General features: G+C 41.6%; 1 protein-coding gene across 4 annotated transcripts; it reads left to right on the forward strand.

Annotated features, from left to right (window-relative positions):
* On the forward strand, window positions 1–27,168 carry TMEM263 (transmembrane protein 263). Of its 4 annotated transcripts, none has more exons than XM_067559372.1 (6): window positions 1–144; window positions 5,299–5,345; window positions 16,141–16,215; window positions 16,468–16,593; window positions 17,507–17,576; window positions 25,369–27,168. In XM_067559372.1, the coding sequence occupies exons 5-6, from the start codon at window positions 17,513–17,515 to the stop codon at window positions 25,653–25,655; spliced, it is 351 nt and encodes a 116-aa protein (XP_067415473.1). In that variant the 5' UTR covers window positions 1–144; window positions 5,299–5,345; window positions 16,141–16,215; window positions 16,468–16,593; window positions 17,507–17,512; the 3' UTR covers window positions 25,656–27,168. The 4 variants fall into 4 exon arrangements, with proteins under 4 accessions (XP_067415473.1, XP_067415474.1, XP_067415475.1 ...); XM_067559373.1 differs by having other exon boundaries at window positions 2–148; XM_067559374.1 differs by having other exon boundaries at window positions 2–144; window positions 5,309–5,345.
* The last annotated feature ends 470 nt before the right edge of the window (window positions 27,169–27,638 follow it).

Below are 27,638 nucleotides of genomic sequence, written 5' to 3' on the forward strand. Positions count from 1 at the left end.
TTTGCGGGCGCGGAGCGGCCGGGTGGCGTGTAGCGTAGGGCGCCACGTCTGCAGGCAGCCGCGGCAGCGGAGCGAGAGAGTAAAGTCTGCGCCGGCCGGGCAGGGAGCGCGCTGCAGTCGGCGGGAGCCTGCCTCTTCCCCGCGGTGCGTGAGTATCTCGGGGCCCCGGCGCGGAGCGAGAGCAGTCCCGCTAGCCCGGGGGAGCTGGGCAGCGCTAGCGGGTCCCGCGCTCGTGTGTCGCCAGGGGCGCTGGATCCCCGTTACCCCAGCGGGGCTATGCCGCGGGTGGGCGGGGTGTCTCTGGATTTCCCTCCCCCCCCCCCCCCATCTGCTGCACCGCAGACACTTCCAGGGCCCCTCCTTGCGGGGAGGGTGTTGGGGGCGTTTGGAGCCGGCCCGAGCAAACAGCCCGGGCTGGGGGGCTGCGAGGGAGAAGAAGGCACGAAGGAAAGTCATGTCCGGTGCATCCTCGCCGTGTAACCTGCCCCATGTCTCCTCTTGCTCTGCCTCCCTCTTCCTTGGGCCCCGTTGTGCCTTAGGGGGAGCTGTGCAGCTCTGCTGATCGCCGTGATGCAAAAGGGAAGCTGTGTGTGTGCGTGTGTATAGATGTAGCACGGCATACATCACTTCTTAATACCCATCCCTCCCGCAGAAGTTAATCTCAGCAGCTTTTGGGGGTATAAGCCCCAAAGGAGGGGCTTGACCCAGTGTAACTGAGAGCAGAACTCGACCCTTCTGTGTGTCTGGCAGGGAGGTGTTCACACTGTATGTCTGGAGCTGAAGGTACAACGTGGAAGAGCAGAAGGGGGTGGGGGCGAAGAAGGAGCCCAGGCAGCCTGTGGCAGCAGCTCCAGGTTAAATCACTGCCTCTCCTGCCACGTCATTCCTGCTGTCCAAGAAAGTTCTTCCTCTGTCTTCAGGGTCCCCATTGAAAGTAACTGCGGTTACGAAGGCAGTGGTTATAATGTCACTCAAGTTTATTTTCAGGCCACACTGGACAGCCACCTACCTGGGGCTAGAAGTGCCCAGAGCTTTCTCAAAATAGAGAGGAAATAATGTCTCCTCACAACTTATGTGGAAGTTTGCTTGCATGTTCTTTGTCTTAAAATCTGATTTAGGAGATTTCAAAATATAAAATGGAGGGGAAAAACAGTAGGGGACAGAGCAGGATTTTGCTTAAAAACAATATTCCTTGGTTCACTAGGGAGTCTGTTACATTTTAATGTGAACGAATGCCACAGTGGATTGGATAGGTGATGATATGTTGCTACCTGTGTTTGCAAGTGCAAAGAAATTGTACTATATTACATCCTTGGATTCCTCCCCTAGTTCTCTATTAATTTCAGGATCCAGCTCAAAAGTGCCTGTGTTCTTAATTTCTCCATGGACTTCAGGCTATATCAAGGATCTGTCTTTATCCTCTTCCCTTTAATTTGTCTGGTGTTGTGACCCTCTCTCCACTCTTCCACAGAATCATATTTATTGCAACAGTTGGTGTGAAAGCGCTTCTCTGCAGCTATTACTCTTTCCTTTATCTCTGCTTCAGCAATTCTGTCTCTTACAATTTCATCTGAAAATCTTTTCTCCCTTGAGTATTCCTCTTAATTTCTTCCTCTGTCTGCTATCCTTAATCAATTCAGAATTGTTTTTGGATACAGTAATTATGTAAAATAGTAAACAAAACTTTTCCCAGTTTTCACCAGTGTTCCTCACAGTAAGTTCCTTTCCTCCTTTTTTACCATGCATTGTCTTCTAAATAGGTTGTTACGGCAAAATATGTGAATAAACTTCCACAAATTGTCTGCAAAGAGTTCATTATTTAAACTTGGTCACTTTTGACTTAATGCAGCTACCTTAGTGGTGTAGCCTGAAAATAAACTCAGGTTATTTTATAACTAATAGCTGTGATGGTTGTACTAATCTAAAAGGCAATCTCTGTGCAAATGTTGTTGGACAGGTCCCTGCACTTGTTTATTAAGCTCTCAGTTGCAGCCCTATGAGTGAAGATATGGCAGATTTCATATAGAAAACAATTGCAGAATGTGTATAGCACTGCTGCATTACTACAAGTTTGTTTTTTACCTTTAGCTTTAAACTGAAATACTTACTATTGAAGCATAGCTCACTGAATGGAAATTGCTTCTTTCTGGCCAGTGTGTTTTCATAAATCTCCCTTTGAATAAAGGATGGAAGCACAGTAGAATTTTGTAGATGGACAGGTTATTTAAATGCACAAATTCACATTAGCTCATATATGCATCAACTTTTAAGGCTACCCAGTGAACACTTATGTAGTTGTCTGTAACAAGAACAAATTCATATTTAAAAAGCCAAATGCTTTATTGCCATTAAGTCAAGGTTGCAGGCACTCAGAGTTTTTATTGGTATCGTGGTAGAGCCTAGGAACCTAAATCATTGACCTAGATGCCATTGTACTAGATACTGTACAAATTCTTAACAAAAAGATGGTCCCTGCCCCAAAGAGCTTACAATCTAAGTATAAGACAAGTTTAGTCAAGTTTTTAAGTATCATGGCAAAGAAGACTTAAGGAGGGATTTGAAAGAGTACAATGAACTCCTCCCATTCATAAGAGGCAGCAGTGGAGAAAGTACAAAGGTTCTAATTTGGAAAACCTAAAGTAGGTAATGAAGGCTGACATCATTGGCAGAGTGGAGGTGGGAGTCAACATCTTGATAGCATATGAAAAATATTAGGTAGTGAGGGACAGGCCACTTCCTTTGCCATGAGTTTAATTTCCAAAACGCAAATGTTGAAAAACAAGACAATGTAGAGTTACGGTCCCCTTGCAGAACCTTAGCTCTGCCCCATTTGATTCGATACCTTGTGCCTCCCTAAACCTTTTTCTGAAGTGTCTTCTCTGACTATCAGCAGCAAGTACTCTCCATAGCAGTGATGCTGCCCAGAGCATATTAAGAGTCCACTGGAGTACATAAGTAAGGAGTTCTGATTTTAGTTATGATGGGTGTAGAGAAAACGTCAGGTTCTATTAGGTAAGGTATTGTAATGTTCCTAGTTCTTGACATTACTACAGGGGCAGAGTTAAGGTTTGTGTTGTATGGGGGAAATGTTACCTTGACTCTGCACTTCAGAGTCTAACATATTTAATTTTTCATGTGGCAGATTACTCACTAAGTGGGCTGGTCCCTGCACAGTTCCTCAATGAGCCTGCTTTTAGTTGGCACTGTTCTTTCTTTGGTGGTCTTGTTCACAGCTGGCACCTGTGCATTTCAGCATTGATCCAGGAATGGCTCACTCTACAGAACCAAAGACCATCCAGTATTTTTCTTGCTATACTTCTGGAGGTTGAGCCTGTTGCTGGATCACAATAGACCAGTCCCTATAGGTTTTGTCTGGTTATAGGTTTTGTCTGGTTAGTTCCTCCTCCTCCCCCCCCCCCCCCCAGTAAAAATTAGTTTACAAAAAGATTTATGATTTAAAACTGGAGGAGTCCAGAGATTTGTTCTAGGGTGCTACCATGTTGCCTGTATGGGATTGTCCCCATACTGCCCTCCTTCACCCTCCTCCTGCTGAGAGTGGCTGGCATCAGCTGGGCTGCTGGCTGTCTGCCTGGAAGGGCCCCACAGAACAGAGTGATGGGAGCCAGCCCTTCTTGGTACGAGGAGACTGTGTGGGCTTCACGGGCCGGGGGCTGAGGAGTGGGGTGGCTGCTGTCCTGCAGGAGACATCCCACTCAGTGTCCATATGGAGATGAGTTGGTAGAGTGATTTGGAGTAGAACGAGCTGTGGGGGGTGAGGAACTGTGCTTCAATAAACATTCCTGTCTCTCTTGTTTTTAAAAAAACAACTGGTCATCTGGGAGAGGGTGAGTATCTCAGGTATCCCTTGATCAATTGACCTCAGATTTGCCCTGCCTACTGCATCCTTGCCCCAGAAACAGTATGTTAGTTTTCAGGCTGATCTCACTGTGTGTAGATTTTAGAAAGGCTTGAAAACTGGGTTTTAAAAAGTCTTGTTTCTGCATAATAATACAAACCCTGGGCACACTGTTATGTCCTTACTGCATTTCTAGCTGAGTGTATGGTACTGCTGATGCACTGTCTTGTTTCAGAAACCCAGCAAACTTCAAACCAGTCACCTAAAGTAACTGAAATAGATTTCTTGAGAGGGACATCAAAAACAAGACATGCCCCTCTTTTGGAAGGTAGCATGACCCATAGTGTGTCTGTGTGGATGCTGAATTAATAATACTTAGCACTTTTAACCATAACACTTATTATTAATCCAAGGTTAAAGTAGGATATTAGTACTCGGGGATAATCAACATGGCCTAGGAACAATACCCTGGTGAGAACCTTAATAGGAAGGCTTTCCTTCCAGTCTTCCTTCTTACCCCACACTTACTCTGTAGCAGAAAGTGCTAAGATTTTTTCTAAGGTGCTGTTCTTTGTCCCTTGTTTTGGGATGGGGTACATCTTTTGTATCAGCCTGTGTCTAGTAGGTGCCAGATACATTTTGAAGTCCCTTGTGGTTGCTGTAAGGGAAGAGGAACTCTTCCCTCCCCTGACCTCCCCTCCCCACCCCCTCTTCTCCAAGCCTCTTGACTGTTTGAGAGTGTATAGGAGGAAAGTAGTTTTCCACCCCTTTCTAAACTTCCCATGGTAATTGGTTGGTTTGGAGCACTTTTTCCCAGGTAAATAATTCCAGTGCCTACTGCAGCTGCTTCTCATAGTCTTTCCAAGCAGCAGTGGCAAAATAAAAATTGACCTGATTCTTGTAAGTTTCACTTCTTCCAACAGGGTTCTGAATAGCAGCACTGAAACAAACCAATTACTTAGCTTTCATTCTGCTGATGCTGCTTGGGGCTCTTCTGAGCTGCAGAGACACTGGGTTTTCTTTCTGCAAACTCAGAAAGACAGTGCTTTATTAGTTCATGTTTGGAAGGTAATCTACAAAACCATAACAGCTAGAAACCAAACTCTTTTAAATGAAAGCTAAAATTCTGCACACACAGCTGGTTTAGGAGGACCCCCATCTCATTAAGGAAAGTTTCCATCTTTACACTTAGTTCCCAAGCCTTGCACATGACACTGTGTGGACTAGGTGGAGATTAATCCCGGTTGCCCAAGACCACAGAAGGTTAGAGGTGAATTAAAACTCATGAAATGTTGGCTCCCTACTCTAGTATTTATCAAATTGTTTTGGGGGAAGAGGGTGTATAGTGAGAGGCCACAAATGCATGGCAGAATGACACAAGTAAGGAATGCACTTTGGAAACACTGCTCTGTAATATGTTGTTAAAAATATTACTCTCTTAGGTTTATATAGAATATAATTGTGGAGACTGCTGAATGAAGTAATATTGGTAAGTGATGACCTTTGTTTTATTTAGTGCAATAACTGTATTAATGCACATGATGGTTACACAACTAATCTTAGAATTTTCTAACACTTCTGGTTTTGTTCAGGTACCTATATCAGTGTTAATTTTATCATTTTGTACTTCCTGAGTAGACTTGTATTTGGCACTTGTAGTAACTCCTGTGCATAAGGCTGCCACCCATGTTCATTTTCTATTCTAAAGAACTTTATTTTTTTTAATAACTCTGTAAAACTTTCTTTTGGGCTGAAACTTTCCACAGCTCGTCTGCTGAGAATGAGGGTTTATGAAAGAATAGTCAAAATCTTTTCAGCCATTTTTTGAGTATGGAGAATGATAAATGTCTGCCAGTATATTAAAGAAAAGAAACTGCAATTCCTGTTTTAAATGGCTCTAGTACCTCATAGGTTTAGGTAGAAACAGAACCTAGGTTGGAGATGTGCCTCTTGGTCAAACCAAAATGGATTTTCACTAAGTTAAGGGTTTAAAAACTGGACTTGACGTGCACTGGGTTTTAACATATAGTAAGCTTTTTAAACTAATGCTCTCCTGGTGTTTTATTAGCATTGTGAACATGTGAGAGGAAATAGAAAGAAAAATACACTTGCACATACAGTGGAATATGGTATATGCACACTCACAGGACATATGCAGAGAGAGACTGCTTCATAGAAACCTTGTCTCATTCTGTATGATCTAGTCATGTGAACTAAATGAGGCAGGGTTTCAAGAGCCCTTACCTCATTGAGAGTGTATCTTGTGTATTCTAAGAACTTGTTTCACGTGATGGACTTTCCATCCAAAAATTACATTCGAAGTAGGGTAAAATTGCAAAGTTACACTGAAAAATCAGGAAGTGCCAAAATTCAGGTTCCTCGTACAACTTTAACATTGTTGCTTGTGCATACACATTATGATGTGTCTCTTAGTTACATTTCTCTCATTCATTATCTGGGTTGGATGGTGCGGGTGGAATGAGGCAAAAATTCACAGAACTCTTTTTATTTTTGGCAACATTCTGTCTGCAATTACCCATGTAAATCTGGATTTATACTCTGAGTATACATTTTTCTGTGGACATAATACACTGTGTAATAAATGAGAACAAGTTCTGGAGCACGTTGCAGTGAATGAGACACATTCTCTCATTGAACAGTGAGAATATAAATAAATATTCAACAGCTGCCTCACTCACTGTATTCTGTCCAACCTGCATAGTCTGATGTAAGAGTCCCATACAAGCTCAGCAACTTCTAGCAAGCAGTGTCCTTTAAGACCTACATGGGCCCACCTTGTCCCTCTAACCACCCTGCAGTTTCTTTCATTAACTTGATGCTGATCTACACTAGAGTTTTTTGTCAACGAAAGTCAGCTTTTGTCGACAAAACAATGGAGGTGTACACACTGAAATGCTCCTCCCACCGATGTAACTCCCTTGATGTGCCGACATAATGAAACCACCTCAACGAGAGTTGTAGGGCTTATGTTGGCATAGATAGGGCGATGCAGCGTCAATGTAGATGCTGTTCCCTTACATCGGTAGTTATCTGTCATGGGGAACAACGTGGGTATCAAACTAAATATATTCAAGGAGCTCAGAGAAGGCTAAGGGGTAAGTTGATTACATTCAAATATAATTTAACAGTCTATCCCTACAAGGCATGTTTTTAATGCTTTAATTAGTCTCGTGGCTCTTCTCTGAACACTCTTCAGTTTTTCAACATCCTTCTTGAATTTTGGACACCAGAAATGGGCACAATATTCCAGCAGCAAATACAGAGGTAAAATAACCTCTACTCCTTTTCAAGATTCCCCTGTTTATGCATTCAAGGATCACATTAGCCCTTTTGGCCAATGCGTTGCACTGGGAACTCGCATTCAGCTGATTATTCACCACGACCCCCAAGTATTCCCAGGATAGAGTTTCCCATCCTGTAAGTGTGGCCTACATTCTTTGTTCCTAGAGGTACGCGTTTACCCTTATTAAAATGCATATTGCCTGCTTGAGCCCATTTACCAAGCAATCCAGATCGTTCTGTATCAGTGACCTGTCCTTTCATTTCCCCAATTTTTGTGTCCTCTGAAAATTTGTATCAGTGCTTACTTTGTTTTCTTTCAAGTCATTGATAAAAATAGCATAGGGCCAATAATGGATTCCTGGGGGGCCCCGCTAGAGAAACACCCAGTCAATTGCATTTTGAGACCTATCAGTTAGCCAGTTTTTAATTAATTTAATGTGTACCATGTTAATATTTTTGTTTTTAATCAAATATCATGTGATACCAAGTCACATGCCTTACAGAAGTCTAGGTGTATTACATCAACATTATTACTTTATCAACCAAACTTGAAGTTTCATCAAAAAAAGATACCAAGTTAGTTTGACAGGATGATGGATGGTGGTGGAGCAACCAACTAGGGGCCTTGCTTCTCTTGACCTGCTGCTCACAAACAGAGAAGATTTGGTAGGGGAAATAGAAGTGGGTGGCAACCTAGTCAGCAGACACCATGAGTTGGCCGAGTTCAGGATCCTGACAAAAGGAAGAAAGGAGAACAGCAGGATACGGACTATGGACTTCAGAAAAGCTGACTTTGACTTCCTCAGGGAGCTGATGGGCAGGATTCCCTGGGAGGCTAATATGAAGGGGAAAGGAATCCAAGAGAACTGGCTGTATTTTAAAGAAACCTTACTGAGGGCACAGGAACAAACCATCCTGATGTGCAGAAAGAATAGCAAATATGGTAGGCGTCCAGCTTGGCTTAACAAAGAAGTCTTTGGTGAACTTAAACACAAAAAAGTAGCTTACAAAAAGTGGAAGCTTGGTCAGATGACTAGGGAGGATTATAAAAATACTGCTCAAACGTGCAGGAATGAAATCAGGAAGGCCAAAGCACAACTAGAGTTGCAGCTAGCAAGGGACGTGAAGGAGAACAAGAAGGGTTTCTACAGGTATGTTACCAACAAGAGGAAGACTAGGGAAAGTGTGGGCCCCTTAGAGAATGGGGGAGGCAACCTAGTGACAGAGGATGTGGAGGACGCTGAGGTACTCAATGCCTTTTTTGCCTCTGTCTTCACAGTCAAGGTCAGCTCCCAGACTGCTGCACTGGGCGGCACAATATGGGAAGGAGGTGAACATCCCGCAGTGCTGAAGGAACAGGTCCAAGACTATTTAGAAAGATTGGACATACACAAGTCCATGGGGCCGGATGCAATGCACCCGAGGGTGCTGAGGGAGTTGGCTGATGTGATTTCAGAGCCATTGGCTATTATCTTTGAAAGCTCGTGGCAATTGGGGGAGGTCCCTGATGAGTGGAAAAAAGCAAATATAGTGTCCATCTTCAAAAAAGGGAGGAAAGAGGAGCCGGGGAACTACAGACCAGTCAGTCTTACCTCAATCCCTGGAAAAGTCATGGAGCAGGTCCTCAAGAAATCCATTTTAAGGCACTTGGAAGAGAGGAAGGTGATCAGGAACAGTCAACATGGATTCACAAAGGGAAAGACATGCCTGACCAACCTGATTGCCTTCTATGAAGAGGTGACTGGCTCTGTGGATATGGGGAAAGTGGTGGACGTGATATACCTTGACTTTAGCAAAGCTTTTGATACGGTCTTTCACAGTATTCTTATCAGCAAGTTAAAGAAGTATAGGTTGGATGAATGGATTATAAAATGGATCGAGAACTGGCTAGAGCATAGGGCTCAACGAGTAGTGATCAATGGCTCCATGTCTAGCTGGCAGCCGGTCACAAGCGGAGTGCCCAGGGGTCGGTCCTGGGGCCGGTTTTGTTCAACATCTTCATTAATGATCTGGAAGATGGGGTAGGTTGCACCCTCAGCAAGTTTGCAGATGACATTAAGATGGGGGGGAGTGGTAGATACCCTGGAAAGTAGGGGTAGGATACAGAAGGACCTAAACAAACTGGAGGATTGGGCCAAAAGAAATCTGATGAGGTTCAACAAGGACAAGTGCAGAGTTCTGCACCTAGGATGGAAGAATCTCATGCACAGCTACAGACTGGGGACCGACAAGCTAGGCAGCAGTTCTGCAGAAAAGGACCTGGGGGTAACAGTGGATAAAAAGCTGAATATGAGCCAGCAGTGTGCCCTGGTTGCCAAGAAGGCTAATAGCATATTGGGCTGCATTAGTAGGAGCATTGCCAGCAGATCGCGGGAAGTGAGTATTCCCTTTTATTCGGCATTGGTGAAGCCGCATTTGGAGTATTGTGTCCAGTTTTGGGCCCCCCACTACAAAAAGGATGTGGAGAAGTTGGAGAGAGTCCAGCGGAGGGCAACAAAAATGATTAGGTGGCTGGAGCACAAGACTTATGAGGAGAGGCTGAGGGAACTAGGCTTGTTTAGCCTCAGAAGAGAGGAATGAGGGGGGATTTGATAGCAGCCTTTAACTCCCTGAAAGGGGGTTCCAGGGAGGATGGGGCTAGGCTGTTCTCGGTGGTGGCAGACGACAGAACAAGGAGCAATGGTCTCAAGTTGCAGGGGGAGGTCTAGGTTGGACATTAGGAAACAGTTTTTCACTAGGAGGGTGGTGAAGCACTGGAATGGGTTACCTAGGGAGGTGGTGGAATCTCTATCTTTAGAGGTTTTTTAAGCTGTGGCTTGACAAAACCCTCGCTGGGCTTATTAAACTGAGGTTAGTCCTGCTTTGAGTAGGGGGTTGGACTAGATGACCTCCTGAGGTCCCTTCCAACTCTGATTCTATGATCTATGATGTGCTTTCCATAAACCCATATTGATTGGTTTTAATATTACCCTCCTTTGATTCTTTATTAAAGTCCTGCATCAGCCACTCCACTATCATGCACAGGATTGATGTCAGATTGATAGTCTTATAATTACCTGGGTCGTTCAGCTTAACCTTTTTGAATACTGGCACAACATTAGCTTTCTTCCAGTCCTCTGAAACTTCCCCAGTGTTCTCAGATTTATTGAAAATCAGCATTAATGGTCCCAGCAAACTTCTTTGGCAGGTCTTTTAAAACTCTTGAATGCAGATTATCTGGACCTGCTGACTTAAATGTCTAGCTTTAGTAGCTGAGATCCTCCTGAGATACTAGTGGAATGGAAAGTGTTTTCATGATATGACATATTTCTGTTCTGTATTTTGGGAAAAATTTATTGAACATGTGTGCCTTTACTGTATTATTAACTGTACTATTTCCTTCTAGTAATGCACCAATACCATTGTTAAGATTCTTTTTTCCCCTAATATACTTAAGCAACTCCTTCTTAGCTCTGTTGGCCATAGATATCTGCTTGTGTCTCTTTGCTTCCTGTACCAATTTTCTGAAACTCCTAGCTTCAGATTTATATTTATTACTATCAGATTTAGTAATAGTAATTCATTACTATTCAGATTTATGTTCCCCTTTCTTTTTTTAATAGCTGCCTTCACTTGCCCTCTAAATCAGTGGTTCTCGCAACAATTTATTTTGGTGGCCTCAGAGTGCGGCCACCAACTCTTGCTGGCGGCCACATTGACTATTTTTCCTAATATACTCAGTTAACGTTAGGAAAATCAAATAAACATGCACATGTCCAAATAATAAGTTCTGGGTTTTGATGCATCAGTTGTGTGGATCAGAATATTAGCAAAAGTTGAGGAGCTCTTTGAATGGAAAGGCTGCCTCATTTGCCCCACTCACCTTTCAGGTGAGAAAGGTGAGTGGGGTGCATGAAGAACTGCAGTTCCTACAAGGTGGCTTCCGGGAGTTACTTGTTCTTCCCTTCAGAGCAGCCAATCTGGCTACATGTGCAGCAACTGCTCTGAGCCAGCTGGCAGGCGGCAGGGTGGGGGCTGCTTTGGGGGGGAAGAACTGTAGCTTAGGGAGGGGGCTGCTGGGGGTCACTTGCACAGTTGCAGGGAAAGGGGATGAGTGGGTGAATGCATGGACCCTGGAGGCAATCAAGTAGCTGGCAGGGAGGGAGGAAAGGGGGTGGGTGCCAGAAAGGCAGGGGGGAAGTGGGGACCCAGAGGCATTGGCGTGGCCGGCAGGGGGGTGGCTGGATGGGTGTGTGAGAGAGAGAGAGTGAATGAATGAATGCAAGGAGTTGGACTGCATGCGGAGGCAATCGAGCAGCTGGCAGGGAGGGAGAGAGGGTGGGTGCTGCAACAGCAGGGAGGGAAGGGGGTGGAAGTCGGGACCCGAGGCACTGGTGCGGCTGGGGGGAGAGGGTGGATGTTGGGAAGGGGGTGAGAGGCGGGATCCCAAGCACTGACGGGCAGCCAACGGCTGGCAGGGAGAAGTGTGGACCCCGAGGCAGACGTGGGGGGTGGGGGGTCACTTACCTTGGCACTGCAGTCCGGCGGTGGAAGGTGCTTCTGGGAGCCAAGGGCCGGGGGTTATTCACCCTGCGGGGGCTGCTCCCAACAAGTCCCGGCTTGTGGCTGGGCCAGGTGGATCCTTGCCCCTCCGTCCCCAGCTGCTCGTGGCCGCACAGAAACCCCCTGGTGGCCGCATGCGGCCACGGTGCCCCTTGCTTCTAAATCATGTTTGTTTTTTAACAAGTACAGCCTTCCTCAATTGTGGCTTTTGGGGCATCTAGTAAGGTGTTCTTAAATAATTTGCAAGTATCATTCACATTTTTCTGATTAAATTCTTCCTTCCAGCTGACTTGGAGCATAATTGTTTTCAGCTTTGTGAAATTGGCCTTTTTAAAGGTGTGGGTGTGTGTTGCTCTCTCAGTAAGGATGTGAATGAGACCCTGGACTTGTTTCTTACAGCAGAGCTGAAGTCTTTTAAATCATAATTTGAGGACTTCAGTAACTCAGCCAGAGGTTATGAGTCTATTACAGGAGTGGATGGGTGAAGTTCAGTGGCTTGCAAAGTGCAGGAGGCCAGACTAGATGATCGTGATTATCCCTTCTGGCCTTAAAGTCTGAGTCTGAGTTAAGCTTTTAAGTGTGACATTTCTTAGTAGATGAAAAAAAATCTTTGTTAAATCTGAAATTCTACGAACAATGAGGAAACCAAAGAACTAGGTGTAAACATCCTTATGTACCTACCTATAATATATAGGGGAAAAAATTTGCATGATCATGGGAGACTTAAAATTGAATGACACATGGGTGGAGACATCATGCAGCCATTACTAAAATATCCTCGGAATTTAAAATTATGGATGATAACTTCCTAACTAAAAAAGTGGAATTCTATATTAAACCTTGTGTTGCTAGATGAAAAGGAAATTAATAGTAGCTTTGGTACAAGTGATCATGATTTGATCACATTTATTAAGTGCAAACAGACTGAAGTCCAGACCATTAATATTGCATATAAAGTCCAGGGTCTCATTCACATCAAGTCAGACACAAAATTAAGCAAGTAGCCTGTTCTATAGTTACAACCAACACCATCTTCTGATACATTGAAATTGCTCAAATCAAGAAAGCTGAAACACCTTAACCAGACTACCCATCAGGGTTTGCAGTTTGAAATCAATGGGACTTTAGTTTCTAAGTCATTTTGGAGCTCTTGAAAAATCCCTCCCTTAGGAGTATAATTTTAAGGTCCTATTTTTGAGGATTTTAGCCTGTGACAAAAAAATACAAAAACCAGTAACACTTAACTATGTTAATGTATTGAAAGTCTGAACAACTTTTCATTGTTAGAACCACTTGATCAATTTTGTTTTGAAGCAACAAATATTTTATGCCAATAAGTTCTTTAATAAATGTTTAGCCTGCGTCTGCAGACACTTATGCATATGTTTAAAATGAAGCACGAGTAATACCAATGAAGTCAATAGGATTATTCATGTGAACAAAATTATATACCTACTTAAGTATTTTCAGGATCAGGGCTTTAATTTTCCTTTTTTTGGCTTTTGCCTGTAATGGTTTCTTAACTTTCAAGTAAGATACTCTACCAGTAGTGGCATTTATAAAAGAAAAATCCACCAGCATTTTATATTGTCGTTCATCATGAATTTTAATCTAAAATTAAATTGGCACAAATCTTCAAACTAGTTTAGCAAATTCTCAATCTGATTTAAATCCGTTCTTAAATAAAGTGATTTTATGACTTAAAATAATCATTCCATCTTGCTATATATGTCCACAGAAAAATCCATTTACCTAACTCAAAAATAGTCACTTCTGAAGTAGAACACAGCAGCTGTTTAACAGAACATCGCAATATTCCTTAACCATTTAGGACAGGAAGTGCTGACTATTACCATATCAAATTAAAACTGCCGTAAGGATATAGGAAGGAAGGAAAAGTGTAGTTATTCAAACTGGACTTTGTCACAAGAAATGGTATTAGCTTTGCTGTCCTGCTCAAAGTGCTATATGGTCTTTCATGACCCAATTAAGAACCGCTTTTTTAAATTTCATTTTGAAGACTTTAACAGGATGATGTCTCCAACGTGCGAGTAATTCTAAAGAAAAATGACCTCTTCTGAAATGCTTCTGCAGCATCTTGTGTTTTCCCTTGCAGCCTCCTGTGAAAGCACCTGCTGGGCCTAATTCTACTTAGTTTGAGAGAGATTAATCTGAGATGGTTTGGTACCAGCTTGCTTTAGACTTCCGAGATGGTACTTTTAAACCTTTGACTTTTTTTTCCCCTTGACCTCTGTCACTTTAAAACCCAGCCTTTTGTCCTCATAATGGGTTTTCTCCTGCACTGCTGCAAGAGACAAAAGGATTTTATTTTTTTAATTAATACTAAAGCTGTCTAGAAACTGGAATTCCTATTCCTCAGGGAAATTCTTAAATTTCAAACAATTTATCATTCCAAAATTAAATGAAATTTCCCATGGAATGGGAATTCAAAATCTTTTCTTTAGGAACAGTCGAAACAATGTTTCATTTTGATCTTTTCTAAATGTTTCAGAGGTTTTCCAGGCTGCCTGGAGTTCTGGCAGCCCATCCTGTTTGGCTGGGCAAGCTGGCAGAAAACCTGTCTGGCAGACAGAGTTCCATCAACTTTGTTGAAGTGATCCATGAGCACACTGACTTTTTCGAACTGGCATTATCCAATAGAAACATTTTCCAATGGAACTTTTCAAATTGGTTCTAATCACCTTGTCTGAAGAATTTAATCCTAATTTAAATTATTATTCTGCAGACTCTACTGTATTTATATTTAAAACAAAAAAACTTCAAAGACAGTAGTAATGTGTCATGTAGCTACTCACTATTGAAATGATACCATAATGCAGCACAGGTCCATAGGATCATAATTTGGTGTGTTTAAAAATGGAGATGAGCAGGAGATTTAACTTCAGTAGTTTCTAAGATATCACAACAAAATAAAACACAAAACCTTCAATATAGTAGTTTTAAACTTTTATTGTATTCACTGTAAAATGCGAATCTTGCTTTCTAGCACTTTCTTCAGGAACATGAAAGCCTCTGATTTTTTCTTTTATTTGGCACCTACAAACCATGGTGATGCGTGCCCTTTAAATGTATAAAATAGCTTTTTAAAAAAGGACTTTCATTACAGTGGGCTCAATTCAAATACAATTGGCATAGTTTGTGTCATAGAAGTTTCACAGACCTGTGTTCTGGAGGTTGAATATTTTGGGGGAGGGATCCCTTTGACTCTGTCTAATCAGCCTGATTGATGAGCCCCTAATATCTTAAGAGAGTTGATTGGACAGCTTCTGAGTAGAAAAGAGCTTTTATAGTTATTGTATGACGTGTGCGGGGGAAGGAAGGGGTTTCTTCTCTGCATGAAAGGTCTATTCCAGAGGTCTGCCAGTCAGAATTGTTGGCTTGTCATTTGTCACCTTCCCTAGGACTGATACAATAATTGTTAAATAACCAACAGGACGGACTTGTTAAAAACATCCCAGGGTATTACTAAACCCAATAGCTGTTTTAAAGTACTGCTGTAGTAGATCAGCAGTTCCGAAGCTTTGAAATCTAGCATATCATGTCTAAAACTCAAAAATACTCAGCAATAGTACCTTTGTAACTATAATCAGTGTAATTCTAATAAGCAGCCTCTGAACTGGAGAACCATGATACTAGCTATAGTATTTAGATGTCAGCAAGCTAGTTCTATAATGACACTAAACTGATAAAGGAGATAGAGTCCTAGAATATTAGGGTTGGAAGGAACCTCAGGAGGTCATCTAGTCCAAAGCAGGACCAACCCCAACTAAATCATCCCAGCCAGGACTTTGTCAAGCTGGACCTTAAAAGCCTCTAAGGATGGAGATTCCACCACCTCCCTAGGTAACCCATTCCAATGCTTCACCACCCTCCTAGTGAAAACGTTTTTCCTAATATCCAACCTGGACCTCCCCACTGCAATTTGAGACCATTGCTCCTAGTTTTGTCATCTGCCACCACTGAAAACAGCCTAGCTCCATCCTCCCTGGAACCCCCTTCAGGTAGTTGAAGGCCGCTATCAAATCCCCCCTCACTCTTCTCTTCTGCAGACTAAACAAACCCAGTTCCCTCAGCCTCTCCTCATAAATCATGCGCTTGAGACCCTAATCATTTTTGTTGTCCTCTGCTGGATTCTCTCCAATTTGTCCACATCCTTCCTGTTGTAGGGGCCCAAAACTGGACACAGTACTCCAAATTTGCCTGGTGCTGAAAGATTTTACTAGTCAGTAATTCTCAATATCTGCCATAACACCTTTTAAAAAAAAAAAAAAAAAAAAAAACCCTATCCTTTAGTTCTCTCATATGGTAACTGATCTTAATTAAATATTGGAATTTGTTACACTTTTATTAGCAATTCAGTCACTTCACTCTTATGTTTGTTCAAAACTCTTGGACCTATTGACTTTTTTCTCTTTTAGATTCTGTGTGTTGCAACACCTTCTTCATGGACATCTGAGTCCCTTATATTACCTCATCTTTATTACCCAACAAAAGTAAGTCTGAGGTACCTGTCTCCCCAACATAGTCTATATCTTCTGTACTGAAGATTGATGCAAAGAATAACTTAGCTTTTCTGCAGTGTCCTTATGCTCCTCGGTTGCTTCCTACTGGTCTAGCATCTCACAGACTTCTTCTTCTGATAGATATACTTCAGCTACTTGGTCTTCAAATTCCTTTTAGCCCTCCTAATAGCAGTCTTATATTTTATCTGCCCATAACTTATGCTTGTTTCTATTGTCTTTCAGGTTTGGATTTCCACTTTCTGAAGGATACCTGTTTGGCTCAGATAACTTATTGATCCTTGCCATTTAGCCAGCCATACTGGTGGCTCATTTTTTTTCTTGCCTGCTTAGTTCCTTTTCTCTTTAAAGGTATGTATGTGTTCTGAGACTTATGTTTTAGTAGCCTCCATGATAAGTCTAAGGACTCTAATTTTAGTTTCCAGTTTAGGGTCTTTCTTGACTAGGTATAGCCCCGCCTGAAATTCTGTGTGTCAGTACTAGTTATTCATATGATGTCTGAGAGTATCTAAATTAATTATATTATGGTGGCTATTAAGGGCTCAACTGTGGTTACTACTTGAACAAAATCCTTACTTAGGACTGAGTTGAGAGATCTCTCCTCTTGTGTGTTCTAGAATCAGCTATTCCAAGAAGCAATTGTATAGAGAAACATCTTGATGGGTCTCTATGTGGATACTTAAAATAGCCCATTATTACTTTTGCTGCCTTTTCCCAATCAAGAGACCAGGAATATAAACCTCCTAGTATATTTCTATGATTTGAAATTTTTACCGATTCAAATTTGCTGTGTGTTCCCCATCATTCAGATTATCTTTCTAGATTCTAAAGAATATCTTGGGTATGGTACTGCTCTCCCCCACCTCTACCATTTAATCTGTTCTTCTACAATTTATAGCCAGGTATTGCAATATTCCATTGGCTTCTTCACAACCCCCTTCTCTCCAACAACTCTAAGGCAATCCCTCCAAGGCAAGGTTGAGACATGCTAGTGAGGTGAGGAAGCTTGCACTGTATCTGCTGACCCAGTTCTATGCATAAAAACTCCATTTTCTACAATTCTTCACCAGTATTGAAACTGGAGAGATGAATCTGAACCCACAGACAGCCAGTGATTAAAAATAGTGATGATTATGCTGTTTGCTTATAATCCCATACAGAAAAGAAGTTCCTTTTGGGGGAACTTTCACGTGCATGTACTTAAATTTAAAAATTGTTTCCGATTTTGCCAAATAAACACAGTAGATCTGAATTTCTTTTTTAGGCAATAATGAATCAAACGGACAAAAATCAACAGGAAGTTCCTTCATACCTTAATGATGAACCACCAGAAGGTAAATAATAGGTTTCTGTAATCTTATTTGATGCTAAGAAAATGAGCTGACGTGCAATTCCCTTCTGAAAAGAATGACTGTGTGAGAATAACTTACTCTTGCACACAAGGATCAAACTAAATACTCTTATTTTTATTTTGATGACGTTCTTTTACTGCTGTTAGCCCTGAAGAGCTAACACATTTATGATTGAGTGAGCTGGATTCTGTTCTGACTGGGCAACAACCGAATTGTTTACTAAGTTACAATTTATTGCCCTGTGCAAACCCATTGAAGGCAGTGATGTTGCACAAGTATTAAAAGGCATAGTTTCAAGACTGAGTTTGCATAAGTGTAACTGAGAGCAGTTTGCCTGTTGAATCTTCTTTTTTACTAGTGTTAATGTGTGAGACAGAAAGAGCTCTGTTTGATTATCAGATCCCAGGCTGTATTGGAAGGGCTGGCGGTTTGATTAAAAAGATTTCTTTTCTAGTCAAAAGTACATCTGATACAGAAATCATTGAGACAAACATTGAACCTGACGACTAGTTTTGGAATCTGTCTTCAAGTAACCCAGAGTGGTTCTCCTCTGAACTTGCTGGATTTTATAAAAACATCTTAGTTAACAGAAACTGAATTTAAAAAAAATCAAATCTGTTCACTTTTCTGACAAGCTTTTTTCCTCTGTTAGTGCTGCAGAGGAAATATGACTATTGGCATGTGAGCTGGATTCTTTTCTAGGTTACGCATCAGTAGAATTATTGTCCAAGTTCTGTTTGCAGAATCATTTTAGGGGATGACATGCCAGACACACACACTTTCAGCAGCCAGGTTGTCTGTGTTGTGCTGGATATTTTTTTGTTCACAAACTTACCATACTTCATATGGAGGTCACTGAGGCTATGTTCAGACTGACGGCAGCAAAATCGCCACCGCCAGATCCATTTTTCTTGATCGATTGAGCGGTCAGTGAGACCTGCTTCATTTTTCTTGATCGATTGAGCGGTCAGTGAGACCTGCTCGATCGATCAGGAAGTCGACTGAGTAAGTCTACCCCCTCAACCAGCGTAGCGCTGTTCCCGTCGGCTCAGCGCAGTGAGAACAGCACACAGAAGGGAAGCTGATCAGTCGGTGAATTACGCAAACTACTGAATCGCGCGGTAAGTGTGAACCAGCCCTAAGTGACAAACACCGAAACTGTGATGCCACACTCTATAGTCACACTCCAAATATAATAGTACATGAAAGATATATTTGTGTGCAGGCTTTTTCTAGGTTGTTGCTAAGGCTGTAAGAAGATGGAGGGGCATTATGGCCTGGCGCAGGAGGTCTCAACGCCGCTTAAATTTGGCGCACCTGCCCCTCTTTCATGACCCAGTGGCAGAAGCAGATGAGGAGGAGGGTGGGACTGGCCCTACTTGCTGGTTCGGTTTTGTGCCAAGTGCCCTTGCTGGCACTTGGCCCTGCTGCAGGCACCGACTTTGCATTTTGCCCAGGTACAGTTCTGCCTCCACCAGGCGGTCGGAGCTGAACCCACTGAGCAGCAATGGTTCCTGTCTGACCTTAAGAGCTTTGCATTTCACAGCTGCCCAGTCTCACTGAGGGATGGGCTTGGGGAGGTTGAGTGGGACCAGGTAGGAGCTGGGGCTTGTGCCTGCCACAGGGCTGGGATAGAGAAGCTCCAGTGGTGGCAGCTCCCACCCCCCAGCCAGGCCCTCCAGGACGCTCTGAGATGGTGCTGGCTGTTGGGGACAGGGGCTTGGCCCCCCTACCGTAGCTGGGGGATTGGAGCAATGGGGTGTGGGTGGAGGTATCCAGCCCCTTTTAGAGGCTTAAGGACCCTGCTGCTAACTCAGCCTCTGTTCGGCTACAGAACAATAGTTCAGGTCTTGCACACACACCTCACACTGCAACGTTAACAAACTGGCCACAGCTTTTGGACCAAAAAAACCACAAGTTTCTTATGGCCTTAGTTATGCGTTTAAAATGAAATAAGTTATTTACAATTTATTAGTGCCTCCTAAATGCAGAGGAAGAGGTTCCAGTGGATTAGTACTGTCCTGTTGATAACAGTAGTGAGGGATAACCAGTATAAAATGCGGGGCTGGCTGGGGAAGAAAAGCAACTGGATTCCCTAACACAGTGGTTCTCAACCTCTTCCATGCTGTAAATTCATGTTAAAAGTCTTTATCTCCTTCCCATTGTAGCAAAAAAGGAAAAGGAAGGTGGTCATAATGTTCTGAGACCTGTTCACAACCCCCAGGCTATGAAGCCTATGCTCTCTAGCACAGTGGTTCTCAACCTGCTGCCCAGTCAGCACCCAGCTGTGGCCCATGTGACATCCTCAGGGCCATACAGGTAGTACTGGATGTGGCCCACAATGGTAAATATGTTAAGATCCACTCTCTGCCATGCTGTACCCAGGTGTCGTTTTTAAAGAGATACAGTAGAATCTCTGTTATGAATACTGCGGGAATGGAGGTTGTTCATAACTCTGAACAAAATGTTATGGTTGTTTTTTTCAAAAGTTTACAACTGAACATTGATTTAATACAGCTTTGAAATTTTACTGTGCAGAAGAAAAATGCTTTTAACCAACTTAAGTGAAACAAGCACAGAAACAGTTTCCTTACCTTGTCAAATATTTTTTATTTCCCTTTGTTTTTTAATAGTACAGTTCTGTATTAAACATAAAACTATATTTGCTTTTTATTGTCCCTACTGCTGCCCGATTTCATACTTCCAGTACCAAATGAGATATGTGGTTGACTGGTCAGTTCATAACTCTGGTGTTTGTAACTGTGGTTCTACTGTACTGTTATTTTTAAGTCCTAGAGAATGGGTTGTATTGTTTTGCTCAAAATGTGTACATGGGGGAGCTCAAATGAATTTTCAGTCTTTGTGGAAGACAAATGAGACAGCTGTGCTTTTCCCAGCTTCCTACATTCATTATCTTGAGCAAGGTAGATTCCCAATTTAGCAGTGGTATGTTGATCTTTCTCCAAATGTTCCTTTGTTAAAAATTCTTGAATTACTCAAGGTAAACTCATGTCTTCATCCCTTTGCGTCATGTAAACTAATGTGGCAACACCCTATTAGAGCACATCAGCTGACTAAAGAGTTGCGGGAGGGCAAGAGAGAGGAGAAGACTAAAGAGCTACAAAACCTAGCTAAGAGCGAAGGGGAAGAGTAGAAGATGAAATGGCAAAACAGAGAAGGAAGGGAATGAAAACCCCTATGGAGGGGTTGCTGCTCATTTGTTACCAAAAAGCTGGCTGAGGAGGAGGATTAGAGAGAGGATGAACTCTTCCCCCGCCCCTGCAATGGAGTATGGAGGGGAAAGATGTTCAGACTAATGTAAGCAAGAGAATAAATATGGGGATGGGGGCATATGTGTAACCTTGTATTTGGGTTGGCAGAACTGGTCAGAGGGAAGAAAATGTATGCAATAGTAAATACAAATCTTGCAGGTATTTTTAGGGAATTTTTTGGTTAAATTTCCGACTCTTGAAAAATTGCCATTTCCAACCAACAATAATCACCCCAATAATTTGAGTAAAATATTTATTACATATTGTTTTCCCATCAAATCAATCCAGTCTTAATCGTGAAGGCATGATGTTACTTAATCTCACCTGTATTATTATGAAAGTGCAATCCATTGGGTTCAATAAGCTTTTGTTTTAGGATGTCAGATTCTAATTTGTATCTTAAATCTTAGAAGGCTATATTTGGCTAGTGTCTTATTCTCTGACTATTACCATTGACTTCAATGGGACTGTCTGGGAAAAGAAGCTACTATGTATGGGTATCAGAATTGGGTGCTAAACTAGTCCTTTCATGGCAGACTTTAATTGGAGTGGAGAAGGAAATGAAATAGAACTTTTAAGCGGGGCAAAAGTTCTGAGGATGGCCTTTCAGTTTCAAATGCAGACTTCAAATTGTATGTACTTAGTTATGCAACTTCTGTAATTAAATGTTAAGTTGCCTTGAAGAACTTTCTGGCCTTATATGTCATATGGGGCCTTCATATCGGATGCAATGCTAAAAATTCAACACTTTAAAGAGATGGCCAAACATGAATGCCTGCCAGTTTCGGTCTTGGCATGAAGATCAATTCTCTAAGAATTTTTTGGCAGGCTTCTCTTTTGAGGAAAGGCTTAAGTCACTTGACCAGTCTTTTGTCAAGTAAGGGTATAAATGGATTCCAAGTTCTACAGAAGTGACACCTGGTACGTTAAGTCCCAGGAGGTTTAACAAAAAAGGCTGGTTATGAGATTTCTGGATGAAAAGTACTACAGAATTGCAAAGTATTTTATTTATCTAGTGCCCTCTGCAAATTAGAAAATATAATTACCCTTTGAAGACTGCAGTCATTTCATACCAGCATTCACTGTAAGTCTTTGGTTCCATAGGCAGCTGGTTGTTTTGCTTGCATGGTAGAGCCAACATCTTGAACAGATGCTATTGACTTACACATTTTCTGCTTGAATAAATAGAACATTCCTAAATTCTTTCTTTCTTCATTGTAATTATCAGAAACAAGAGGCCAGTTAGAGAACAGTAAGCTTCATGGAACAGATCTAGAAAATGCTGGTAGCTGCGAGGAACATTATTAGTCCTGGCTGCTTAACTAATATACAGAACAGGAAGAAACTAAACAATGTTGTTACCGTTGTCCAACTATGTGGTTGTACTAACACACGTACTCAAATGAATTATCAATAGGCTTTTGACTAAGGATTTGCCACCTAAAGCAACTTGAGGACATTAGGACACCAAGTTCTTTGCTGTTCCTTTTTGGCAAATATATTTAATAGCATCTTTCTGGTTTGTTGTGACCGGGACTTTCCTTCTAATGTCAATCTCTATTAGTTATGAGAATCGATAGCAAACTTCAGTATGGCAAACTCCCTTTTCCTACTCACTCTACGCACATTAATGTTGTTGAGAATGAGAGTTAGTCAAGCTGTCTTTTTGACTGACCTTGTAACAAGATCTAGAACTCCTGTCATAACAATTGTTTCTGTTACTGTAGGGTACGAAAAGACTGCAGTCAAAATGTAGATAATTCACAGAACTTGATAAACTGTTCTTTCAGTCTAGGAAACGTCAAAGGTCTTGTATATTGAAAAAACATTTAGTATTAAATATGCCACATGATACAAAGATATTAAGCAATTATGACTCTTGTATATCTCCTGGACAGACCTACCAGGTTCTGAGATGTTGAATCTTGGGCCTTGTCTACATTAGCACTTATGCCAGCAAAACTTTTGTCACTCAGGGATGTGGGGAACCCCTGCCTCCCCCCCAGTGACCTAAGTTTTGCTGGCATAAGCGCTTGTGTGTATATCACTATGTTGGCAGGAAAGCGTCTCCCATCAACATAGCTACCATCACTTGTTTAGGTGGTTTTATTATGTTTGTGGGAGAGCTTTTTCCCGTCAACATAACACAGCTACATAATTGCTGTTATGGTAGCAAAGCTATTCCAATACAGCGGTGCCACTGCAAGTTTTAAGTGTAGACTAGCCCTCAGTGTGTTCCTTATGCTACAGAGTTTTGTCTACAAATGTCAGATTTTGGTGACAAAACAATGGAGCTCTACACATTGAAATGCTCCTCCCACCGACGTAACCCCCCTGCTATGCTGACATAGTAAAACCACCTTAATGAGAGGTGTACGGCTTACATCGGCGTGTCAGTGTAGACGCTGCTTTCCTTACACGGGCTGTTGGCTGTCATTGTCAATATCACAGCTCCAGTGGAGCCTATTATCAAAAGAGTTATGTAGCTCCTGAATTGCTTCATTTCTATGGCCCTTTATTGGTGTCCTGCTGTCTCAGAAACATGTTTCAGAGAGAGAAGAGCAATAGACTTGGCGAGGACTTAGCACTGTGGGAGGTAAATAAACAGTGACACTGTAGAATGCTGCTTTGGAACACTGTCTTAGGGCTAGTCTACATTAGAAGCAATACATTGGCCCAGCTGCACCAATGTAGCACTTCTGGTGACGACCGTCTATGCCAACAGGAGAGCTCTCCCATCGGCATAATTACTTCATCTACGTGAGAGGCAGAGAAGTGCTGGTTTGGACAGCACTTATATTTCTGTAACTTGTGTTGCTTAGGGGGATGGTATTTTCATACCCCGAACAACATACGTGCTATTGACTTAAGTGGTAGTGTAAACCTGTCCTAAGTGGTTTTTTTTTTTTTTTTTTTTTTTTTTTTTTTTTTAAAAACTCTGGTATTAATGGAGTAAATTCCAGACACTGAAAATACCATGCAAACAAATGGTCTCAGTGCCTCTCTATATGGTGGGACTAGGCTAGTTTGTAAGGTGTATGTGTGGAAGCTTTTCTAACCCAGCATCTAATAGTGTTGAAAATTATAATGCTTCTATAGCTAAGGTAGTGTTAGCATTTCCACTGTAAGTTGACTCTGTCTGTCTTTCTCTCTCCATCTTGAAGCTTATATTAGAAACTTGGAATGCTAAAATGTGGAAGAATAATGGAGATGGATTTCCAATTTTAAGCTTATAGAAAAGCAATCTAGTTTAGGATTTTTTCCTGTAACACTAAAACTTCCTCTTAGTTTCAGAATACTTAGTCGTACCATAAGTACAGAATAGGGACTTACTTATACAACACCTAAAACATGTAATGAGCTTTATAAAACACACATTTGTTCTTTGTTTTGTACAGTGCCTAGCACAATGGGGTTTTGGTCCATAACTGGGATTTCTAGGCCCTACGATAATACTAACAAAAATAATGCTCCCCAAAGCTTATCAATTGAACTTTAAGCATAATGCCAGGAAGGAAAAACAAAGAAGGCATAGAGTGACATACAGCAAGATGTCGTGGTTTGAGTTCTTCCTGTGTGTTTTAACTGGTGGTTTTTCTGTTGGAAGTCTTTGATTGCAGTTCTTAGTGCCTTTTGGGGTAGTGGCACTTCAGGACACTGGTGCATTTTCTTAAAATGTCTTTAGGTATGTTGAATTCCTCCAAAAGTAGAATAAGGGCCAATTGTAGGCAAACTGGATTTGGGTGCTTGATGCCAGGGAAGAGGTGAGTGGAGCAAAGAACTAGCCTGAACTTCTCCTTCTCATCTTCCTGGCTTCTGTTCGGTGCCCTTCCTTCCTTCCATCACCACCCAAGCAAAACAAAAAACCCAACCAAATAGCCTTGTTTGAGGCTGGGATTTCCTCCCCGCAGCCACTTCCTAACATAACTTTTTAGTTCAGCTTCTTCAGTAGATCTTCCCATAGGGCATAGTAGGTAGCATACTCTGGTAGTGAATTGAAGTTTTGTCACTTGGGGAGACAGCCCTATAGCAAAAAATTGAATTTTTCAGTAGCCAAAGCCCAGCAGAGAGGTGCATGGAGGTAGTGAGGTCTTCAAGGGCTGAGGTGGAACTGACACCTCAGGCAGGGGATTGGGAAGGAAAAAAGAAATGGGAATTAGCTGTTGAAGGGTTGTGTGGGGACCCTCAGAGTTTGGGTACCTGTTGAAGCTGATCTAAATTTGGCTGACACTTGGAAGGCTCACTGTCAGTTATTCTGTATTGTGGAAAAAATGGCATCAAGGCATGACTCTTAACTGGAGCAAAGCCTATCTTGCCTTTCAACAAGAACTAACCCTGGGAACAGTGATGCTTTCCAGGCAGCCAGCCAAAAGAGTGTGTAAGATACGTGTTATACAGTGTGTCATGCCATTAAAAGGAGCAATATTTACGAATAAATTGTGTTCTTTCAAAGTTCTTAATCACAACATTACTGACTTGAGTGTTTACACTTTGTCCTTCAGGTTCAATGAAAGATCATCCGCAGCAGCAGCCTGGCATGCTTTCTCGTGTGACTGGTGGCATCTTCAGTGTAACAAAGGGAGCTGTTGGTGCCACAATCGGTGGTGTAGCCTGGATTGGAGGAAAAAGTTTGGAAGTGACCAAAACAGCTGTTACAGCAGTGCCTTCCATGGGAGTGAGTCTGGTTAAAGGAAGCGTTTCTGCTGTGGCTGGGGGCATTACAGCTGTAGGATCTGCTGTCACAAGTAAAGTGCCTTTAACAGGGAAGAAAAAAGATAAGTCTGACTAAAAAAGGACTGAGACTTAGTTGATCTCCATAATATTACATCAGTGGCATTGGAATCTGCTCAGATTTGGACTACAACAAAGCCATATTCCTAAACACTTATCTTCTAAAGAGCTTTGTGAAACTTTTGCTTTCCTCTGAAAAGATAGAAGCTGACAATACAGTGTACGAAGGTACATTTGAAACCTAGATTCAAGCTTTATATCTGGTGAGATGTTACACTTGATAAATGTAGAACCCAAGTATATGTACATGAAGTGATAATACATCTTTGAATATTAATTTACTGTAAATCTTTTGCAGTATGGGACTAAAATGTGAAAGCAAAAATTTTTAGTTGGCAATCTTTGCAGTACTATATGGATGATGTGCCAGCTACCATTCTTAGTGGTTTCTGCATCCTCTTGGTAAGGAATCCTTGAAATGTGCAAAGGCATCTTCCGATGTGCCTGATAGTTTCATATATTTTTGCTTTTTGAAACTGTATTTTTATACAGATTATAAACTCTCAGTGGATGCATTCTGCTAGTGATGGCTAGCAAGAGAGAGAACAGAAAATGGTGCAGAGGTGGGGAGGAGGGGAAAATGTATGCTTAAAATGGTTTGCGATAAAAGGCATCTTAAAAGTTGTTTGCGATATACTGATTTAATGATTCATGCCTTATGGTTGAAGAATTTTCTAATGTCCATCATTTCAATGCAGTTCATAGAACAAGCTTTAAATGCTTTTGTATATGTGTTATCTGAAACTTAGCCATCTTTTACTAAAGACAATACTGCTAAATCTCAGGTGTATTTAAAGGTATCACTATCACCTGCAAATGAAAATTACTACTTGTAATAAGTGATTTCTATTAGCTAGAAAACAATAGAAGAAAATGGCTTAATTTCAATTAAAACGAGGTTCATAATCTATATGGGAATGGATGGCAACCTGTAGCTATCTTGGGAGAAATTCTGTTGCTGTGAAGCTGGAAACCACTGAAGAAAGATCTAATTAAAGTAAAGCAGCTGTCTAACTACATGACATACTAATTTAGTTTCTTGCTTTAATCAGTCACCATCTCCTATAACCAAGATGGAAAGAATTTTTCACTACATTTGTATCTCCAGTACACTTCTACTTAAAACATAGCACTGTACTCTTTAAACAAACAAGACTGATAGAATGTTAAAAGTGGAAATGTCATCTCAATGAATTGCATGAGGACAGCTTTCCAGCCTTGACACATTTTAAATGGGTGCATTCCCACAATTCCTCCAGGATGTGCATGGGCAGAATGTAAGTGCATGACACAGGCTCAGTTGTTCAAGATCTGCTGACAGCTGCAAGAAGTAACCTTTTGGCAGCCTGTAAAAGATGCGAAAGTTTCTTGTGAACATTCTATATGCAGTTTTTCCTAAAAAGTATGTCCTTGCAGAGAATTTCTAAGCATGTGAGCTTACTTTTAAGTGGTTATGGTTGTACAAGGAAGAGAGAAATGTTTTTGTAGAAATTAAAAAAGGTCAAAAGGTATCACTTGTCTAAAATTTTTATTCCTGTTCACTGATATTGGTAAGGTAAACTATTTGATATAAATTAGTCAGCTAGTATGTCTGAACCATTGGTACTTCAGCTGTGATCTGGAGCAGCTTTCTTTATTTAACAGTAACGCTATCTAATGTATATTTATCTGATAGTTTTCTAGCTACTCTGTAGAAGTGGAAATGAAATCAAAGTATGTGAGTTTTTTAAAGATTCCAACAAAAGGAATTATTTACCATCTTGTTTGAGTAAAGCATCTGCTATATACCAAATTTTGGGATTGAAGAGGACCATGTAGTAAATGTAGGTTTATCATCTGATAGTTCAGAGCCCTTAACACAGTGGTGTGACAATCAACTATGCAAAGGTTCACTAATATTACTACATTCACTGTTCAGCAAAACCCTTACTAATACTCTTTATGGAAACTATGGGGATTTTAGAGTGTTAAATTTAAAACA

The sequence above is a fragment of the Emydura macquarii genome, unplaced genomic scaffold (assembly GCF_026122565.2).
Source record: "Emydura macquarii macquarii isolate MOO-44397 ecotype Brisbane River unplaced genomic scaffold, CSIRO-AGI_Emac_v2 contig_2205, whole genome shotgun sequence".
NCBI classification, from domain to species: domain Eukaryota; kingdom Metazoa; phylum Chordata; order Testudines; family Chelidae; genus Emydura; species Emydura macquarii.